Source organism: Vespa mandarinia, chromosome 15 (genome assembly GCF_050613455.1).
Source record: "Vespa mandarinia isolate Hongniang chromosome 15, ASM5061345v1, whole genome shotgun sequence".
NCBI classification, from domain to species: Eukaryota; Metazoa; Arthropoda; class Insecta; order Hymenoptera; family Vespidae; genus Vespa; species Vespa mandarinia.
In genome coordinates, this window is record NC_140824.1 from 1,019,695 (window position 1) to 1,040,000 (window position 20,306).

At 36.9% G+C, this 20,306-nt stretch overlaps 1 protein-coding gene across 1 annotated transcript in view; it reads left to right on the forward strand.

Annotated features, from left to right (window-relative positions):
* The first annotated feature begins 1,414 nt into the window (after window positions 1–1,414).
* Window positions 1,415–20,306, forward strand: part of LOC118444640 (uncharacterized) — a 33,400-nt gene continuing 14,508 nt past the window's right edge. Inside the window, exons 1-2 of the mRNA XM_035873107.2 lie at window positions 1,415–2,312; window positions 14,340–14,417. Of these exons, the coding sequence (XP_035729000.2) occupies window positions 14,340–14,417 (78 nt within the window). The 5' untranslated portion in view covers window positions 1,415–2,312. The remainder of the gene's footprint in view (window positions 2,313–14,339; window positions 14,418–20,306) is intronic.

Here is a 20,306-nt window from a genome sequence, read left to right on the forward strand (position 1 = left end):
TCTCTCTCTCTCTCTCTCTCTCTCCCTCTCTCTCTGTCTTTCTCTTTCTCCCTCTTTCTCTTATACGCAGAGACGCACACGCATATATATACATAGTATATGTATTGTATAACGTCAGCGCAGAGAGCGCGAATATAACAGGGGCAAGGTATAAAAATTTATATCGATATAGCTGAGATCTCGAAGCCTTATAAATGTACAAAGATTTAAAATGTTCATCTATGATATCGTTGAAATTCATTGGTAGCATTCGTTGTTTTTATTTGTTATATATATATATGTTACATATATATATATATATATATCTTTTCTTTTTATTCTTTTGTGTTTCTTAAGAAGAAGAAGAAAAAGAAGAAGAATTTCGTATAGATTCGTCACCTGCGTTTCCTATTTCTACCGATACGAATCCGCAAACGAGATTAGCGTGCAATTAATGCGATAAGTGTCACTTGGGGAAAAATACGATCGGCCGGGCAGCTCGTAAAATCTGGTAGTCGGAGACGACGTATCCAGGATGTAAATTGTACAGTTACCTCTTGCGTGATTAGAACGAGAAAGAGATAGACTGGTGGTCGTCGTACACCTACGAGTTTCCTTCTTACGTTTGATAGGAGACCGTGGGCCCACATAGAAAAGATTCCTTTTAACGCGGCACGCTTCTTCTTCCTCGAGATTATCGTAGGTGCTAGTCCGGCCAGCCAGCTAGGAGGCTTCGCATAATCTCACATTGACCGTAATATACCAATAAATGCTGAATTACACGGAAAGACCGCGAGTACCGCATTAACGATTCTTATCGGAACTTTATTACTATCTCAATCCATCCAGAATTGTTAAACGTATATGTAGGATAGGATAAGTGTATGTATATATGTGTACATATGCGATAACTATGACCGTAAAACCAAGATTTTTAAATATCACATTAAGAAAGCAAAAGAAAGTCCACCTGTTGTATACGAGCTGGACTGAAAAGTAATTAAATCGAGAAGGGGAGAGAGAGAGAGAGAGAGAAATGGTAAATCTTTTCAATCCTAAATAAGCAAGTAGAGTAAAAGAGAAGAAGAATACAAAGACGATGACGAAAAGGGAGAAGAAGGAGAAGAAGGAAAGAGGAGGTAGATAAAGAGGAAGAGGAGGAGGAGCAGTATAGTAAGAGAAAGAAAGAAAGATGTTAGAAAATCTTACGGAAAGGCAGGAGGGACGGCAAACTGTCCCAGAAGAGTGGGATAAGAATGGGTGTTACCAGATTGGTCGATCTCGTGGGACCGGCCGTGTTTGGATTGGTCGAACGATTGGTCCCAAGTTGGGCCCATTGGTTGCCGATGAGACAGGCGTGAACAGATGGGCAGGTACAGGTGAGTCCGCAATAGTAGGGGAAATCGGTAGCGTTGGTAAGGCACGACTCTCTTCACAGGCAACTTCGATGCAGTCGAACAGATCGCAGCGATCGCGAAGCGGCAGTCCTCTCCCGTCCATCGACGTGGTCGCACCGAGTCTCGTGGAGGTTCGAGAGAGACAGAGAGTGACTGACGTTACGCACACGAGGAAAATAAATAGAAATAGAAATAACGTATCTATTACGCGCAAATGGACGAGTAAATATAAAGTAATAGAAGTGAGAGGGAAAGAAAAAAAAAGAAGAAGGATAGAAACGAAAGAGAGAAAAAAAGAAAAATATAAAGATAGAGAGAGAGAGAGAGAGAGAGAGAGAGAAAGAAAGAGGAGAGAGAGAGAAAGAGAAAGAGAGAGATCACACGTGATCAAGATAGTCGCTAGTAATTATGTAAAAATCCTTTCCTCTTTTTATTGTTTCGTATTGTTTTTTCGTTCAAGATATTTCAAGATTGGCGATAGATACTTATCGTTATCCGACGCTGAATAAAACAAAAAGTTCCTCGACTGACTCAAGGTCAATCGTATCGAGAAAAGAATAAGAAGAAGTAAAAGTAGTAGAAAAAGAGGAAGAGGAAGAAGAAAAAAAAAGAAGAAGAAGAAGAAGAAAAACTATCCATACCACAATTTGCGTTAATTAACAAGCCACGTGCTCGAAGGAAAATGTTCCTCGGGGGATATTGACGAATGACTTTTCGTTTTCCTTTTTTTTTTTTTCTCTTCGAACAAACACTTTTATTTTTTTCTCTTGGCTCATCATTCCCTCGAGGATCTAAAAAGGGAAATCAGTTATATACAGTGTGTAAACGTGTGATCGCGGACTCGGACTATTAACCAGTTATACATTTGGATCTTTCATTAAGTGATATTGCTAAACTACCTATCAGGAAATTTGCGTGGATATCTCAATAATAAAGGTGAGTGATATGAAGTTCTTTTTTTTCTCTTTTTTGTTTTTTACAATTACTACCTTTTTTTGCGTTTGTCGATTGATCTAAAAGAAAAGAAAATAAAGTGTATGTGTCTGAGAGAGAGAGAGAGAGAGAGAGAGAGTTCAACTAAACTCTTCTCTGTTACGTAGGATACCTAAGCGCTTACTAATATGAATCACTATAACAGCATTGAAGTCTCTCGCGAGATTCATTTCGAGCATTGAAATCTTCGGTGATTCATCACTCGTCTTGTTTTTTTTTTTTTTTATCATACTTAAAAAATTTACTAGATCGACGAACGATTTGTCGAAGTTGTCAGTGTGTTTTTTTTCTTTTCTCTCTCTCTCTCTCTCTCTCTCTCTCTCTTTCTCTTTCTATTAAAATCGAAAAGTTTCTCGATTGATCCAATTAATATAATATAATAACGTATAGGATCACGTGAAGTTTCAGTGATGCAAATTTAAATGTCCTTTACGATTTTTTTTTAAGATCGTTTAAGGATCATCGTTAACTCGTGAGAGTTCGCGATATCCGTCGATCCGCTGGATTCGATCGTATGATCGAAACTAAAATTAATCAAATTAGCAAAATTTGAGTGCGTTGAACCCATAATTACGGATTATTTCGTCAGTACGAGGTAGAACAGATGATTTATTTCTGATTGGTTCCTTCGTAAATCAACTCGCGCGCACGACTCTCCTTCTTCCGACCGGGCTGCTTGTTCGCGTCCGTTCATACATTCATTCGTTCGTTCGGCCGCGATTATCCGATCGCGTGAAATCGATAATACGGCTAAATCGCACTCCTTCGACTTACTTTAGTCGATCGAAAGAAAAGAAAACGAGAGGTGAGGATGAGGAATGGAGAGAAGCTGACAATGAAAAAAATCGAGAGAGAGCGAGAGAGAGAGAGAGAGAGAGAAAAGAAAGATAAAAGAAAAAAAAAGGAACTCATCAAAATAGGAGAGAAAAGGGGAGAGATGAAAGAGGAAAAATAAAAGGAGGTGGGGGAAAAAAAAAAGAAAAAAGGAAATATGCTTTACAAGCGTTGCGCTCGTTGCACGGAACACGTTTATGAAATTATGACGACCGCCGAGACTCTGCGCTCATAAATATCCGTTAAATAAATGAGTAAGGTACCGCGAGATTAGCCGCATCATCGGTTACCATGTAAACGACGAAATTGCATAATATGTTGTTTCTCGCGCTCGCGCGTGCTGGTTATAAATATTAAATCTCGCTTAACATAACACATCGACGACTATGGTATGTAATTACGACGTGTATCGGACGACTCCCCTTTACTCTCGTCGAACCGATCTCATCGTCTCCTCGTCCTTCTCATTTAAGAGAGAAAAAGAAAAAAAAAAGAACAGGGAAGAAAGAAAAAAAAAAGAACATCTTCGACGTCCTAACAAAATCTAATCTAATATCCTATCTAGAATCAGTAGTTGAACAGAAAAAAAAAGAAGAATAAATATATAAGAAGTATATATATTCACATGTCTAAATATACGTATATACATGGATATATATATATGTATATATATATATATCTTCATTGATATTAACTTTTATTGATTGGATATTTTGTTTTAATTGAATTAAATATTATACAACATTGATGCGCGCGCATATACAGATATATTGTATATACACATACATATATAGATATATGTTGTGGATAGTCGCAAATGAAAACATTATCGTCACCCCTCATAGGAGCCTGTTGCTATAATATTTGCCTACCGGTAGACACTATCGTAATTTCGTTACACACAAAGGACTTGTAGTCATCTTATTTTCTCTTCTCTCTCTCTCTCTCTCTCTCTCTTTCTTGAAATAAAAGTCGTAAGGACCCGTATGCGTATGTAAATGATCTATACATAAGAAAGAGAGAGAGAGTGGAGCGTTACAATTATTATGCATAGACTCTTTTTGGCGCGAGGCTCTCCCATGTCAAAATATATTTATTGCCGCATTTTCTCTTTTCTTTTTTTCTCTTTCTCTCTCTCTCTCTCTCTCTCTCTCTCTCTCTCTCTCTCTCTCTCTCTCTCTCTCTCTCTCTCTCTCTCTCTCTCTCTCTCTCCATTTCTTTCAACATACCCTTTGAACATTGACTGTGGTGTGTCGACCGCTATTGTCGCCCTTTCATACGGTTATTACCCCACTTGTACATAGGGCAAACTTTGCACGTGAAGAGTTCTAAGAAAAGTCGTCGAGTTACTCTCGTTTCTAATCCCCTCCCCTTCTCTCTCTTTCCCTCCTTATCCCGCATCCCTCACTCAGCTCCTACCCCTACCACTACCCCTCCCTCTTTCTCTTTCTCTCTCTTTCTCTTACTCCCCTTTCAATAACATTCTTTCTACAGTGCACGTGTACACGTGTATTCTGGTAAATAAAAGCAAATGCTTAGACAGGGCCGATCTGCATTAATAAAAAGAGATTAAAATAAATATATATATATATATTTATTATAAACATTTACGTTCATATTAAAACAACAATTGGTTTTATATTCAGAATTCTCCCTTATTTATTTATTTTTTTTATTTTCTTTTTTTTACTTTTTTCTCTTTTTTAATACCAAAGCATTACAAGCATTAGATAGATATTTAATGTTTTGGTATTACATGTTCTTAATAATTATAATATATATTTTTCTATTTTATTTAATACTTTAATATATTTTATATTTAAAATAAATTTCTTTAATGATCGATTATTTAATAATATTAAACGATCAAAGTTTTTTTTTTTGCCGGTTGAATAACAGACGATATAATAATGTGTACGTAGAGATATATGTAACTTTGTTAATTTTTCTTTTATTGGTGTTTTTTATTGTGAAGTCAAATGAGCGATGGTATATAGTAATGACGTACACACACACACATGTTTATATATGTGTATAAAAAATCTATTTCACATTGGATTTCTTATTTTCCAGAACGATCATTTCCGATAAAACTCGTAATCGAAACTTTTGTTTAAATGTCTGAACATTCCCTTTGTTGGCACGCTACTCATACTCTCTTCATATTTCGTAAAACGATACCGACAAAGGACGATAAGTAACAATAATGGCGGCAGATTTGCCATCAAAGCAAACTTCTCGTCGAAATGTACAATTCGATGTATCAGTTTACCAACGTTCCGCCAAATCATTCCATACAATATATTCAAAGCTTCAACATATACCTACTTACAATCTGAAGCATTTGTTTTTTTGTTTTATTATTATTAGTAGTATTAGTATTATCTTACTATTTTTTTTTTTTTTTTTTTTTTTTTTTTTTTAAATTCTTATTTCATTCAACGGTCCTAGTTTTAGAGAGAAAGAGAGGAGAGGATCGAGTGCGAGCCTGAAACGACTGGTGGATTTGCATATTAACCCCTTTGATGCGGGCCCGTCCATCCGTCCTCGTCCTCGTCACGGGGTCGTAATCTGACTTAACGTTTTCTTTTTTCCTATCACCAATACAACAATCAACCAACAACACCATCACAATTGCCTTTTCGCCATTTGTTTACCATCCTTCTTCTTCTTCTTCGCGACTTTTTCATCTTCGGATTCAAAAGACGGAGATAAATAAATTCTAATCCTCAATTTCAGATGATAAAAGTATAATAAAAAGTGACAATGATTATAGAGATATGCGTATTATTTACATTTATCTATTATTTTCATTGAAAACTTTATTTTCTTTTATTTTTTTTTTGTTTTTTTTTTGTTTTTTTTCTTTGTTTTTTTTTTTTTATTTTTAACGTTTGACAAACTGGTAAGGCTCGAAATCATTGATTAAAATCGATTAAGAGAGTGTCGATCGAGGTAGTCGTAAAAACGACATGAGTTTTCGATAAGACACACGCGAGTTTGCGGTATGGAGTCTTATCTCGAATGCTTTTGTCAGTAACGCTCGGAGATGCACTTTAACGACATTGCCAGGCTATTCACCGTTCATGCATCCGTTACTTTGGTAATCTAATCCTGTGCTCTTTGTCCGCGACGAGATAATGTGCGCGATTTACAGGGAACGACACTCTGTCTCGCTTCCGTCGACTTGGTACTATCTTCCTTCTCTCTCTATCTCACTCTCTCACTCACTCTCTCTCTCTCTCTCTCTCTTACTCTCATACTCTTTCTCTATTTATCTCCTTCTCCTCATTTCCTTATCAGAATCTACCAAAGGAATCAATTTTTAAAGGAAGGAAAAGGTTGTTTCGAGAATGATCGATCGTCGAATAGAAAAGGGGAACGTGCGTTCGTTCCAATCTAAATGTGTTATTAAAATAATAAGATAAAATTTTATTCGTTGAGAAGAAAATCTTTTATATAGTTGAAAACTCATTAAATCGTATTTATATAATTTATCTACGTATGTATATGCGTATTAAATAAGTATTATAATGTAACGTCGCTTGCGATAAACTGTATCGTTTCGATGAAGGTACACAGAACTCGTATGAAACGGTGCTATTATACGAGCGAACGTTCGGACTTTTATGAGATAGTAAATCAACGATGGCGTGCTTAATCGCCAAATAAACGAGAGATTAAATTCCATTTCGGAGTAGGACGAGCTACGCGAATCTCTTCAGTTATTGAATTCTTCCGGATCTCTCTCTCTTTCTCTCTCTCTCTTTTACTTTTTAAAAAGTAAAGATATAAAGTAGAGTATGGAAATAGTCTTTCTCTGTTCCTCTGTCTGTCTCCTCTCCTTTCTCTATTTGAAGGAAACATCTTTGAAACTATTTAAAATTATATATATATATATATATATAAAATTTTCTCTTTCAATTACTTTTTATGCCAGAAAAATCATTAATTAAATTTAAAAGACACGACTAATCGTAACTTTTTACACGAATACTAATACACTTAGTTTGCTATACTTTCTCTATTATTGCATCTTTAACTTGTTACATGTTATATAACAAGTAGTAAGAGTTTCGAACGGTTTCCTACTACACCCCTGTTGTAAATACACATATGAATGTAAGAGAGCCTAACGAATCGTTTCGATGGAGCATCTACAAAAGGACTCGTGATTCCCACAAGTGGAAGGAAAGGAAAGGAAAAGAAAGGAAAGGAAAGGAAAGGAAAGGGGTTATTGCGGTTCTTGCTAGAATCCTTTTCGATGAACTCTAGAGAGACGAGACGGAGACACATATAGACATACAGACAGAGAGAGAGAGAGAGAGAGAGAGGTGTCGAAGGAAAATCGCTAGTGTCTCCGTTAAAAATCGGATCGGTCACGCATCGAGAAGACGAACAATGCGTTTAAGAAGGACTCTTCGCGAGATGGTAAATAGAGAAAGAAAAAGAAAAAGGAAAAAAAAAAAGAAAGAAAGAATGAAGAAGAGAGAAAGAAAAAAAAAAGATGAAAGAAAGGTTTAGTCGACGAGATCCATCCCCCTTTAGCCTAAACTGTCGCGATAAATGATCCTACCGAGGGTTATTAATTGTTTTTGGCTCCCGGAGTAAAGAAAGCAAAAGAAGTAGTAGAAGCACGGAGGCAGGGGCATCCATCCGTCGCTCTCTCGCGAAAGTGTATTAACGGAAAAACGAACTCTATCTATCTATCTCTTTCTCTCTTTCTCTGTCTCCTCTCTCTATCTCTTTTCTTCTCTTTTTTCTCCCTTCTTTTCGTTCAGAAGAAGAATCCTCCTCCAGTTTTGGTTGGCACACCTATCGAGTAGAGTCTCTCTCTCTCTCTCTCTCTCTCTCTCTCTCTCTCTCTCTGTCTGTCTCTCTACTACCTGCAGGAAGCATCATTTTTCAAGGACTCGATAGACGCGAAGCCTGCCGAGAATCGACGATCATCCATCAAAATGATCGTTAAAAACGCATCTCCACCGATACAAATTGCGCGACCTATTCCCCCCTCTCCTCCTCTTTCCCTCGAAAGTCAAACCTACGAATTTTCTTCAATAGAAAATATTCGATTGATTTTTACTTCGTTTTATCCCCGACCTTTATACGTGTTTTATTTTTTTATTTTTTTTTTCTTTAGTTTCTTTTTGTTTTCTTTTTTTTTTTTCTTTTCGAGTTACGAGAACGAATTGCTCGGTCGCACGTACAATTGATTTCAATCTAATTGCCGATCGAATTAAAATATTTCCATTATGTCGGAGAGAGGGGATGGGGTGGGGTGGGATAGAGTGGAGTTGGGTGGGGTGGAGTGGGGAGGTTCCACGTGCAACGCGTTTATTTACAAGCAGATTTATTTGCAGATAAGGACACAGGTAGTTGTGTATGTACAAGACGATGTTATCGCGATACGGTCCGGTAAGGTTTGGCGCGTAAAGTTCTCATGAAGCCTTCGTGGGTATAGACCGGTGATATATCGACTTCTTCTTTCGAGTAGATTCATTAACTCATTAACTTAGAAAGAGAAAAAGCAAGAGAGAGAGAGAGAGAGAGAGAGAGAGAGAGAGAGAGAAGAAGAGAAAAAGAGGGACTAAGAGAAAAGGATAGAGAAAAATGGCCGCTCGTATATCACTAGCTGGGCAGTAATCAAGTGCTCATTCTTAATGCGGTAATAAATTTGTGAATTAATATACCTCCAATTAATTATATCGCATAGGTTACGTTCACTCCCGTGTAGACTCGTTACTTCGATCGAATCGTTAATGATCGACGTGCTTAGAAAAACCATATCATTCTCTCAGGGCAGATGTAGTCGTATGTGTAACTTGTAAGTATAAATGTATTACGCTTTCGTTGGATTACGAAATGATGAAAGAGAAGATGATATTTCTGATAAAGTAATAATAAAATTTGTATTTTATAATGAAAAAAAAAAAAATTAATATATATGTATATCATAGACAGATAGATATTTAGTAGTGGACGAACGATATCAATTGAAAATCATTTTCAAAGAGAAATATTATAGAAGTGAGAGATGGATAGGGGGCGAGAATGATCGTGGTAACGTAAGTTGCGTGCCTCGCCTCCGGGATCGACATAAATCACGCGAGATCTTTGCCCACGACCTGGGATCATCGGCGAGAATGTTCGACTTCGACTTCTACTTCGAGAACGAACGAACTAGATTTTACCGGTGATCGTCAATGAAACTTCTACGTTATATATTTATTTCTATATACCCAAGAAGGATGATAGATCCAAATGTATCGTAAGACAAATATTTTCTTAAATCTATTCATATATATCTCTAAGTGAGTACATACATACATACATGTAACCTTTAAATTTCCATCTTAAAGTCAAAGGGTTGATGTCGTTTCAACGGTGTACGTTGGCCCTAAAAAAGGGAGGAGAGCCGTGAACGAAGAGCGAGAGAAATAGAAAAAGAGAGAGAGGGAGAGGAGAGAATGTAAAAGAGTCAAAAATAAAAAGAAAAGGGAAAGAGAGAGAGAGAGAGAGAGAGAGAGAGAGAGAGAGAGAGAGAGAGAGAGAGAGAGAGAGATAGAGATAGAGAACTTTCCTGAAGGGATAAACGTCACACGGAACTCGAGTTTAATGGTGCGTAAACTTGGACGTGCCCCTGTTGCCCGTACGTGTCTGGTAGCCCAAGAGATGAGCTCGAAAGGGTCGATCAAGGACCCTTGTTCTCTCTTCTCATCAACCTCGTAGAAACGAGAAGTATGTACGTTAATATTTCGATGCAGGTAACGCCGTGGTAGATGAGAAACGATATCGACTTCATTAACGAACGAGTGCCGAGCAAATATTGACTCTAACTCTTCGAAACTGGGGTACGAGGTGTGTATATTTACACGAGAAACCCGCTTTTTCGTGTCCTCGAGAGAGAGAGAGAGAGGGAGAGAGAGAGTAAGAAAGAAAATGAGAGATAGAGAGAGAGTAAACTTGAAACCAAACGAACGTTCATAAAACAATGTTGGTAAGATTTTGAAAATATATTAAGTGTATTAGAACGATTAGAACAATTAGATGGATATTCGAGTCGAGAACCTATTTATCGATGAATCGACCTTCTCGATGATAAATCGCTATGATAAAATACGATTGCGTTCAGGAGAAAAAGGATTTATTCTCGAGCACAAAAATGGATCGACTCGTTCGCATTTAGTGATTACAGTCCTTGGCCCAAATCAAGCAATAAAAGCCAGCGTTCGAATGAGACGAGAAGGGAGTGACACGGCGGTGACATCTTTTGTAAAATCAATAGTTTCTCTCTCTCTCTCTCTCTCTCTCTCTTTCTCTCTCTCTTTTACTTACTTAAATGGCACGTTAACTGAATATAGACAAACGCCTCGAGTAAGGTCGCCGTCGGTTCAACTTCTTTCGCACGGTGATTTATCGTGAAACGTGATGTATAACCGAGTTAAAAGTCGCTCGACTCGCCATATCCTTTGCTCGATCGTCTAATCGATCGTTTACTTCGATATCAGAAATCATGATACTTATCGTATATTTTTTCTCTTTTTTCCTTTCTTTCTTTCTCTTTTCTTTTCTTTTTTCTTTTTTTTCTTTTTCTTTTTTTTTTTTTTTTTTTTTTATTGTTTTTTATTAATATTCTTTCCTGTCAATTCTTTTTATTTTTTTTTATTTTTTTTTTGCTTTCTGGAAACTTTACTTATAAATCAGAATAATTATCGTTTTTCACCGACTTCACCCGTTATCCTGCTCCGTTTACTCGCTCACTACGCGATCCATTCTAAATTCTGAAGGATAATCTACTGCAATTTATTTTGAAATGAGTTCACCCGGTATAAACAAGTGTAAGTATGAAAGATTAGAAAATAGAAAAGAGGGGAATGTCTATATGGGGTTTCGCTTCATCAACGAGCGGAACGCAAGAAGCAACGGGCGTCAAACAACTGTGTCGACGAAAAAAAACTTAAAAACCTTAACGAACCTTCGAGACGAGCTCTTTTTCTTCTCTCTCTTTCTCTCTCTCTCTCTCTCTCTCTCTCTCTCTCTGTCTGTTTTTCTGTCTGTCTGTCTGTCTCTTTTTCTCTTTCTCTCTCTCTCTCTCTCGCGCGGTAGGTTAACGCGGGAGGTTGCGAATCGCGCGCGCGTGCTCCGAAGAAAAACAGTATGGTCGAAGCAAGCCTGCTCTAATTACACGTCGTTCTAAATTCTCGTTAAAATATTTCTTGTAGTAGACAGACGATGCTCTCGCGGTTCGCGGTAGCCTTTTGTTCCTTTCGCTTCTCTCGACGATTACGATACCTGAAATATATTTCTCCTTTACGTTTTCCACTATATGCGCGTTTCAATTAATGAACGTTGGAAATCTTCTTCATTTTCTTCTTTTGCCTTTGCTTTTGGAATTTACGATCGTTGATTATAATCTTTTCTTTTTTTTTTTATGAATTGATCAATGTTAATTCTCGTTGATAAAATGTTGTTTCAAGAGATTAAGAAAGGAGAATTTAAGTGAAACGTATTTACTTATCATTTTTACATATTTATTGCAATTTTTCTTTTTTTTCTTTTTTTTTTTTTTTTTTTTTTTTTTTATGCGTTGTTTAATGTCGATCCATTTTGATAAAACACGTTTGGAGAGAATATTTAGGGGGAATCCCCCCAAAATAAAATTACTAAGTAAATGTATTCACTTATCATTGTCACATACCGATTACAATTTTGACATTTTCATAGGTCTATTAATGTCGATTCAAGTTGACAAAATGCATTCCAAGAGATTGAAAAAGAAAAAGGATTAAGTGAAACGCATTTGCTTTTATCATTTACCCAAGTTGATTAATATTTCAACGTTTTAATAAACTGATTAACGTCGATCCAAGCTGTGAAAACGCATACCAAATGATTAAAAAAGAAAAAAGGGGGTTAAGTGAAACGCATTTGCTTATCATATTCCTACATTGATTAAGATTTCAACATTTTCGTATATTGATTAATCGATTCAATTCGATGAACGGTGAAAACTCGTTTGAAGGAATTACATTACACATAAAAAAAGAGATTGAATGAGAACAAAAAAAAAAAAAAATAAATTCGACGAAATATTTGTCGTTCGTTTTAGCGAAACTTGATTGAAAGGTTTTTTTAATCGAAAAGAGAGAAAATAATGGGAGGAGGGAAAAAAGGAGGGAAAAAAAAAAGAAAAAAGGGAAATGGAAAAGGAGAGAAAAGAGTAAAGGAAAAAAAAGAAAAGAAAAGAAAAGAAAAAAAAAAAAAAAAAGAAAAGAATGAACGACACTACGTTTGACTGAACGCACTCACGAGAGAAGGTGCCGGCATTATAGAGACCTTTGTGACACTCTGGAGAGTCCGGCGAGTGCAGATGGCAGCGTTCGACGAGATAGCGCTGATTTATGATAGGTCGGATCGTTCGGTACCGTGCGTTTCGGTTCGATCGTTAGAAAAGCGAGTAAGAGACCGAACGGTACTGAACGATGAAGTAGAAGTAGAAGTAGAAGTAGAAGGAGAAGAGAGCCGACTTACTAATGGCCTAAGTCGAGAGGACTTCCCGATCCTCTTCGTCAGCGTCGGTTGGTTGCCCGATCGAAGAGGAAGAGGTGAAAAGCGTTCCGTTGCTTCTTTGTCGATAAATTTTAACTAGAAGATCCATTAACTAGCGCGCGTTTATACGACGAGTAGACCCGATAGAGAAGCCTCAGACTCGGTGCCCATCTGTTGTTCGTCGTTTGTAAATGATAGAAAAAAAAAAGGTTTCGATAGATAAGAGAGAGAGAGAGAGAGAGAGAGAGAGAGAGAGAGAGAGAGAGAGAGAGAGGAGGGGAGAAGAACATTTTTTACTCGAAGACATCTTCAAAGTCTTTCGCGTGGGAGACACTTTACGGTCACGTTTTTTTTTTCTTGCTTTCTTTTTCAATTTTTTTTCTCTTTTTTTTTTTCGACGAAATTAATATCGATCTTTTTGAAAGGTACCTATATTGTATCTTTAAAAATAGAAGTCGTATTGGAGCCAGTTGTATGACTTGAATAAAAATGATTGGAAGAAGATAATGTTATAGTTAAATAGAATCGGCCGAGGAAAATTATTGTATTGAGTATTGAGTGCTTATGACGAAAAGGAAAAGAAAAAAAAAGAGGGGGAAAAAGAATAAATAAATAAATGTGCTGGGAAAAAAGGAAGGATTATTAAAAATTAATAGTATCTTTTGATAATTCATGATTTTCGATGATAAACGAATTGTTGATGATAAAACAATTTGTTGCGATACGATATTGATTGCAACGTCAGAATGAAAGAGAGAAGTAGAGCATCACGCGCGTGCGTTTTTTTTTCGATTGAATCATTAAAAACTAATTTGCACATTGATAATTCTCATGCGAAATGAATAAGAATCGAGAACCCCCTCCCCCAAAAAAAGATAAAAGAAAAAAAGGAAAGAAAGAAAGTTAATAGTTGAAAAATGAAAGCGTCGTTATCCTAAGTCGAACTATTATTTCTCTTCTCGTTACATAGATGCGTTTCGTTTCTCGTTGCGGATACACGATGCCAGTCATTTTTACGTAACTCGAACGTTCGAAAAATAGTCAATCTCTTTTCCTCTCCCTTCTCGCTCTCCTCCCTCCTTCTCCCATTGCCTCTTCTCTATCCATCTTTTTCTCTCTTTCTTTCTCTCTCTCTCTCCCTGTCTCTCTTTCTGACCGATACATACGTCGCTTTGATTACGAGTCGACTTGCGTCAGCCTTTTCTAGTAGACGGAAGAAGAGAGGAGGCTTGGTGATCGACGTGAAAATCACGTTGCTGTTATTTTTCCTCACTTATGTACGCGCCAATTTGAGATTGAACATCCGTGAGAGATATTGTGGGAGGAATAAAAATCAAAGCGAACGTAGAAAACCGGTTCGACGGCGCTATCTCATCCCACTCCACCCTACCTACCCCATCCTACCCCACCTCATCCCATCCCCATCTTCTTCTAGCTCTTTATCCTAAGTCAAGGATGAAACAAGCGGAACTCACTGACGCACGGATTTTTTTATATATATATATATATATATATATATATATATATGGATGTGCGTGCATTTATTCGTTCTATATTCTTTGAATAACATAATTTCTATAATTGCAGATGAACCAACAGTGCAAGGTCTGTGGCGAGCCAGCAGCAGGTTTTCATTTCGGTGCTTTCACATGCGAGGGCTGTAAGGTGAGGATTTTTTTTCTTTTTCTTTTTTCTTCTTTTTCTTTTTTTTTTCTATTTCTTTCCAGCATTATTTCTTTATTACATATCAAATTGATCGCACATGAACTCAATACACACATACACACATCGATTATCTTTATTTATGGGAAAAAATCGAGGAATGTTTTACACAGGCTGTGAGTCATTTAGCTAACGTAAAAAGTAAGAGCAAATAGAGCGACAAATAAAGCATTCTGAGCGATTACATTAATAATTGATATTCCTACAATGATTATAAAGACTATTGTAAAATTTATTAGGTGGAAGAAAGAAAAAAGTTTAATTTAATTAAAGACAATATATGTATATATATATATATACACATATTAAGTCATATCGTTCTTATACATAAACATTCAAATACCTATATAGGCAATAACTATTTGTTAAGTGATTCACCCTGCGTACAAAGGCGCTCGTGGTCTGGTTAATTGCACGCTCGAACTACTGCGACATTGAGTTCCGCTTGTTCGACGAGATAAGCACGTTATCATGTGCTATCGATCGTAAATAAATTCTACGTTCGACCGAAATAGAAGGAAGAAATCTAATGAAAGTGGCAATATACGTATGTCAATTGAAACGTTAAAGTGTTCGCGTTGCTATGTTGACGTTCTTGTCTTCAACTTTTCTACGCTTTTACTTTTCTTATTTTTTTCTTTTTCTTCTTTTTTAAGAATAAAAGTAGGAATGGCGCATGCATGCGCGCGCGCACACACACACACACCGAATAGTGATTTTAGGCACGCGCAGCTGCCACTGTCACATCGACGATCATTCCTATGCGATTTATACTCCAAGTTTCGTTCCTCTCGAAATCGTAAAGCTCGACGGGCGGTCCGACAAAACTCGCTGTCCGCCTGGCACTCCAGTTTTTAAAAGGAGGAACGAAGGTTAATAAGCTCCTTTCCTTCTCGGTGAAAGTAAGAAAAAAGAGAGAGAGAGAGAGAAAGAAAAGAAGAAAAAAAACGAAAAAACCAAAAAATGAGAAAGAAAATCGAAGGAAAGAAAGCCAGTTTGATCTCATTTTCTTTTTCGACGATGAAACAAAAGAAAATAAAAATAGGAAGAAAAAAGAAAACAACGTCATTACGTCACCTTAAACAGAACAAAAGAAGAAGAGAAAAAAAAAGAAAATAAACGAAACAAGAGCAAACGATATCTCATGATTTACTTTACATATCGAAAAAAAGAGATTCGATTGCGTTGAGCCTGAAAGGAATTACGAAAAAATTCAGTCAAAAATGTGAAAAAGTTAGATATCCGTAAGGATCAAAGTTCATCGGAGGACGAAATAGGATAGGTCGCGCAGACAGGTGAAACGTAGACAGGCAAGCAGGCAGGCAGGCAAGCAAGCAAGCAAGCAAGCAAGCAAGCAAGCAAGCAAGCAAGCAGGCAGGCCCAGTAAACTTGTATCGATATCGGCTAGAAGAGAGGAAGAGGAAAACCATCGAGAGAGTCTCGTTAGGCAAGGTTTATTTCTCCGAAGGGTGTTGACCCTTGCTCTCGTCCCACTAATGTGGTACACCGTCGAGAGAATATCGGTACCGCATACTAAGTGACCCATCCGATAGTAATTGGACCTCATTAAGGCAACAACGGGCAATGGTCTGTATCCGTCGTCTTCCTCCTCCTCCTCCTCCTCCTCCTCCTCCTCCTCCTCCTCCTCCTCCTCCTCCACCACCTCCTCTTCCTCCTCTATTTCTTCTAATACTACTACTACTACTATTACTACTACTACTATTATTAGTACCTATTACTTCTTTTACTTCGCTTAGTCGTAGCTATCGCGTGCGTTCGATTCTTTACGAATAGAAAAATCCAAAAGACGAAGAGATAAAAGACATTTTAGGTTAAATTAGAGTCTCTTTCTCTCTCCTCTCTCTCTCTCTCTCTCTCTCTCTCTCTTTGTGTGTGCGTGTATGTATGTCTGTTTCTTTCTCTCTTATCATCCGGTTTCATTCTCTAAGATCAATACCTCTTCTCTTAAATACATACTCTTCAATTTTTTCAACTTACACAATAATAATAATAATAATAATAACAACAACAACAACAACGTGTAAGCATCTTCGTAATAGTAGAACGAACGAATGTCTGTGTGTTGCGTAAATATGGTAACATTGTACAATTACCCTTTGCACTTTTGCAAACGCGGAGAATCTCACTTTCGCTACCGTAAACGCGCCGTTCCCATTTGGTCCATTCTCGTATATATGTATGTATATATCTCTCTGTGTGTATGTATGTATGTATTTATATATATATATATATATATATATGTGTGTGTATAATACGATTCTTATTTAACTTCCATCGTCGTTTCTTTTTTTCTTTCTTTCTTCCTTCTCTTTTTTTTTCTCGGATCAAGTCAAATAGAAAGAAGAAGGATCCTTTATTTCGAAATTCGAATGAGAAATGATGTACTATTTTCGAGTTGCGTACGTATTTTTTTCGTAAAAAAAAGTTTTATTAAGGGTGGTGGGGGGAGTGGATATTTAAATAGCTTAGTAAATGTTGGTCCTCTATTTACGCTAAGCGTAGTTTCATGCTCGAACGATTATCAAACGAAAGGAAAGAACAAGAAAAAAATGAAAAAGAAACGAAAAAATTCGAAAAAGAGAAAGAAAAAAAATCAAAGATATGAATCGTGATTATATAAACGAATGTGAGTCAGTTCGAAATTAATATTGTCGCGGGAGAATGCGTGGAAGAACGTCACACATACGTACGCACACGCACACACACAAATGAACAAACACACGAACGTACGGCGGCACATACAAATACATGGAAATACTCGAAACGCGAGACACAGGTCCTTCCAAGGTTTCGATCTTATCGTGAGATATATAACGGCGCCATTCAAGAGAGAAAGAGTGCTCCTGATATCGAGAGAAAGAAAAAGCTCGTGTCAGAAATAGTTGGTGGAAGAGACCACCACCCCATTTAAGAAGGATTCTCTCGTATCGTTCTTTTCAATTTCTCTTCATTCCCTCCATCCCCGTTATCCCCTTTTTCCCTTTTCTTCCCGTTTATAAAATCATTCTGACGGTATGTAGCTAAGGACATAAAATATTGCAATGATATATTTTTATTTTATATATATATATATATATATATATATATATTTTGCGTGCGTGTGCGTATGATTAACATGTGATTCTTTTCTATATAAATAAAATTCTAATACAAATATATTTTGATTTTCGTTTAAATAATATTTAAATAATATTATACAATGTTCTCAAAGCTTTTAACGAACGGAATACGAATGATTATTTGAATAGGAATTAAATTAAATCGAGATAATTTGCAAAAGGAAGATAGATAAAAAGGAATGAAAATATATGAGATACAAATCTCGGCTATATATAATAGATCTAAACGGGTACTACTACTTCTAGATCTTTAAGGGTATCGACTATTCGTGAAAAATAAAAAAAATAAAAAAAAAAAAAAAAAAAAAAAATTAAGAGTATGCGCTGTTGGAGATTCGGAAATATTTGAAATAATTTAGCTCGTGCGCGGGCGCGCGACTCTCTTCGGGATAAAAAACGAGAGAGACGCTCATTAGCATACTAACGACTGCCTCGAATTCTCTGCGTAACATCGAGAAAGAGAGAAAAGGAGAACCTTCCTCCTTCCTTTCCTCCCTCATTCCCTCCTCTATCCACAGCATCACTTCTCTTCGACCACGTCGTCCCTTCTCTTTGGGAAGACGACGCACGCTCCGGATCTTTCCCTCGGTCTTCTTCCATTTTTGGTGCCAGGAGGTACGCGACGACGACTCCCGTTCTCCAAATGTACGAAAGTCAGAAAATATGATCCTACCTCGTGTCCTCTTCAACGATTCGAAGTAATTCACGTTATCTTTTATTAATATTACATTTCTCTTCTTCTTTCCTTTTATCCTTTCTTTTTTCTTTTTTTTTTTCCTTTTCTTTCTCTTTTTCGATTAAACATAACCGTTAATATTCCATGAGGTTTTTCCTTTGCAATGAGTCTCAAGGATCAAGTTAATGTCTCTTCCTTCTTGAAGATTAATTCATTCATACATTCATTCATTCATTCATTAAAAATGAAAAACTAGAAAAAAAAGAAGACGAGTAAAGAGTAAAAAGAAGAAAGAAAGGATATACGTACGTCCCTGTTTTGAGATCGAGGAGTGTGTGTCGTCGTTTTCGGGTAGCGTTCGAATTCCACGTTCGTCGTCGCGTTCTTCGTTTCTCTATTTCTCTCTCTCTCTCTTTCTCTCCTTCCTTTTATTTCTCACGAGCGTTAAAATAAACGAAAGCCAGGTCGTCCGAAGGCCGAAAGAGCGAGAAGAGTGAGGAGGAGAAGAAGTGAGGAGGCAAGGCAGGGTTCGTATGAATATTTACGCGAACGAAGAGCCCTGCACCAATTCGCAAAAGAATCATTCTCTCTCTCTCTCTCTCTTTTTCTCTTACCTCGCGTATATATATATATATATATATTATATACATATACATATATTCGAAATCGCGTTTATCATGCAAATAGAGGAGAGCCCGTCCATTGTTTTTCGTGGTGCGAATTATGCAGGAGACTCAAAATTTGTCGGCTCTCTACCTCTCTCTGCCTTTTTACTTCTCTCTCTCTCTCTCTCTTTCTCTCACTCAGTCACACTCTCGGTTGGTCGTAAAAAAAAGAAAAAAAAAAGAAAAAAAAAATAAAAGGAAAAAGAAAATAAAAAAAGGCAGGCGTGATTCAGAGGGAGCTTCGGTTATTCATCGTTCGACAATGAGGCCGCGGCGACTCTTTTCCTTCGAGGACGTCAAAAGATGCTACAAAAGACTTTCGTTCGTTCGTTGTCGTTGCAAAATAACGGCGTGGCTCAAAAAAGAGAGAAAGAGAGAGAGAGAGAGAGAGAGTGTTCTTCTCTCTATAGAACGAAAGCGCATTTTGTTTCGGCACTTCGAAGCTCCCGTAAATTCGACGTGGTACTGACATATCCGGCGCGACGATTCGAAAAGGCACTTAGTTACTGGAACGCAAAACTTCCGCCGACGAGAGTCGACTTTTACGATCCACCAAGTGAAATTATAATGTATTCGGATCGTTTACCGATTTCTTCTCGTTCTTTCTTCCTTTTTCCGTGCGATAATTTCTTTTTTTTTTTTTTTTTTTTTTCTTTTCTTTTCTTCTTTCAATTCTTCTAACAAATTCGCATCTACCATTCATCGTTGTGTTATCGTATTTGTTTTATTCGATAAAACGTTTAGTGTACCAGAGTAAAATAATTTATATTATGAAAGATACGACTATAGTGAAGTATTACAAATGAAATAAAAAAGAAGAAAAAGAAATTCACATAGAAACCAAATCTCTCTCTCTCTCTCTCTCTCTCTCTCTCATAATTTCTATTAATTTTCAAAGATCGTATCGTATTCGAATTCGAATACTATTTGCGAACACCAAGTTACATTCGAAAATACCTTTGATAGATAGATCGATCGATTGGATTTTTTTCTTTTTTTTTTTCTTTTTTTTTTTTTTAAAGAGGAACAAGGCGACGCACTTGGAACAGCACAAACCGGCAATTTCCTCGAGTTCGATTAGAAATTCTCGTCACGATCAACAGATTAGTCGACCGGTTCGTTCTTTCCTCCGTTTTTTTTCTTTTTCTTTTTTTCTCTTAACTTCTTACCTCCTTCCCCTTCTTTTTTCTTCTATCTCTATCTCTCTTTCTCTCTCTCTCTCTCTCTCTCTCTCTATCATATATGTACGTCATTCATTTGAAATACGCGTTTGCGTTAGTCTCGATCTCCTTCTCGTAAAAATATATATGTCGACTTACACCAATAGTTTCATTTCTTCGTTGCAAATGGT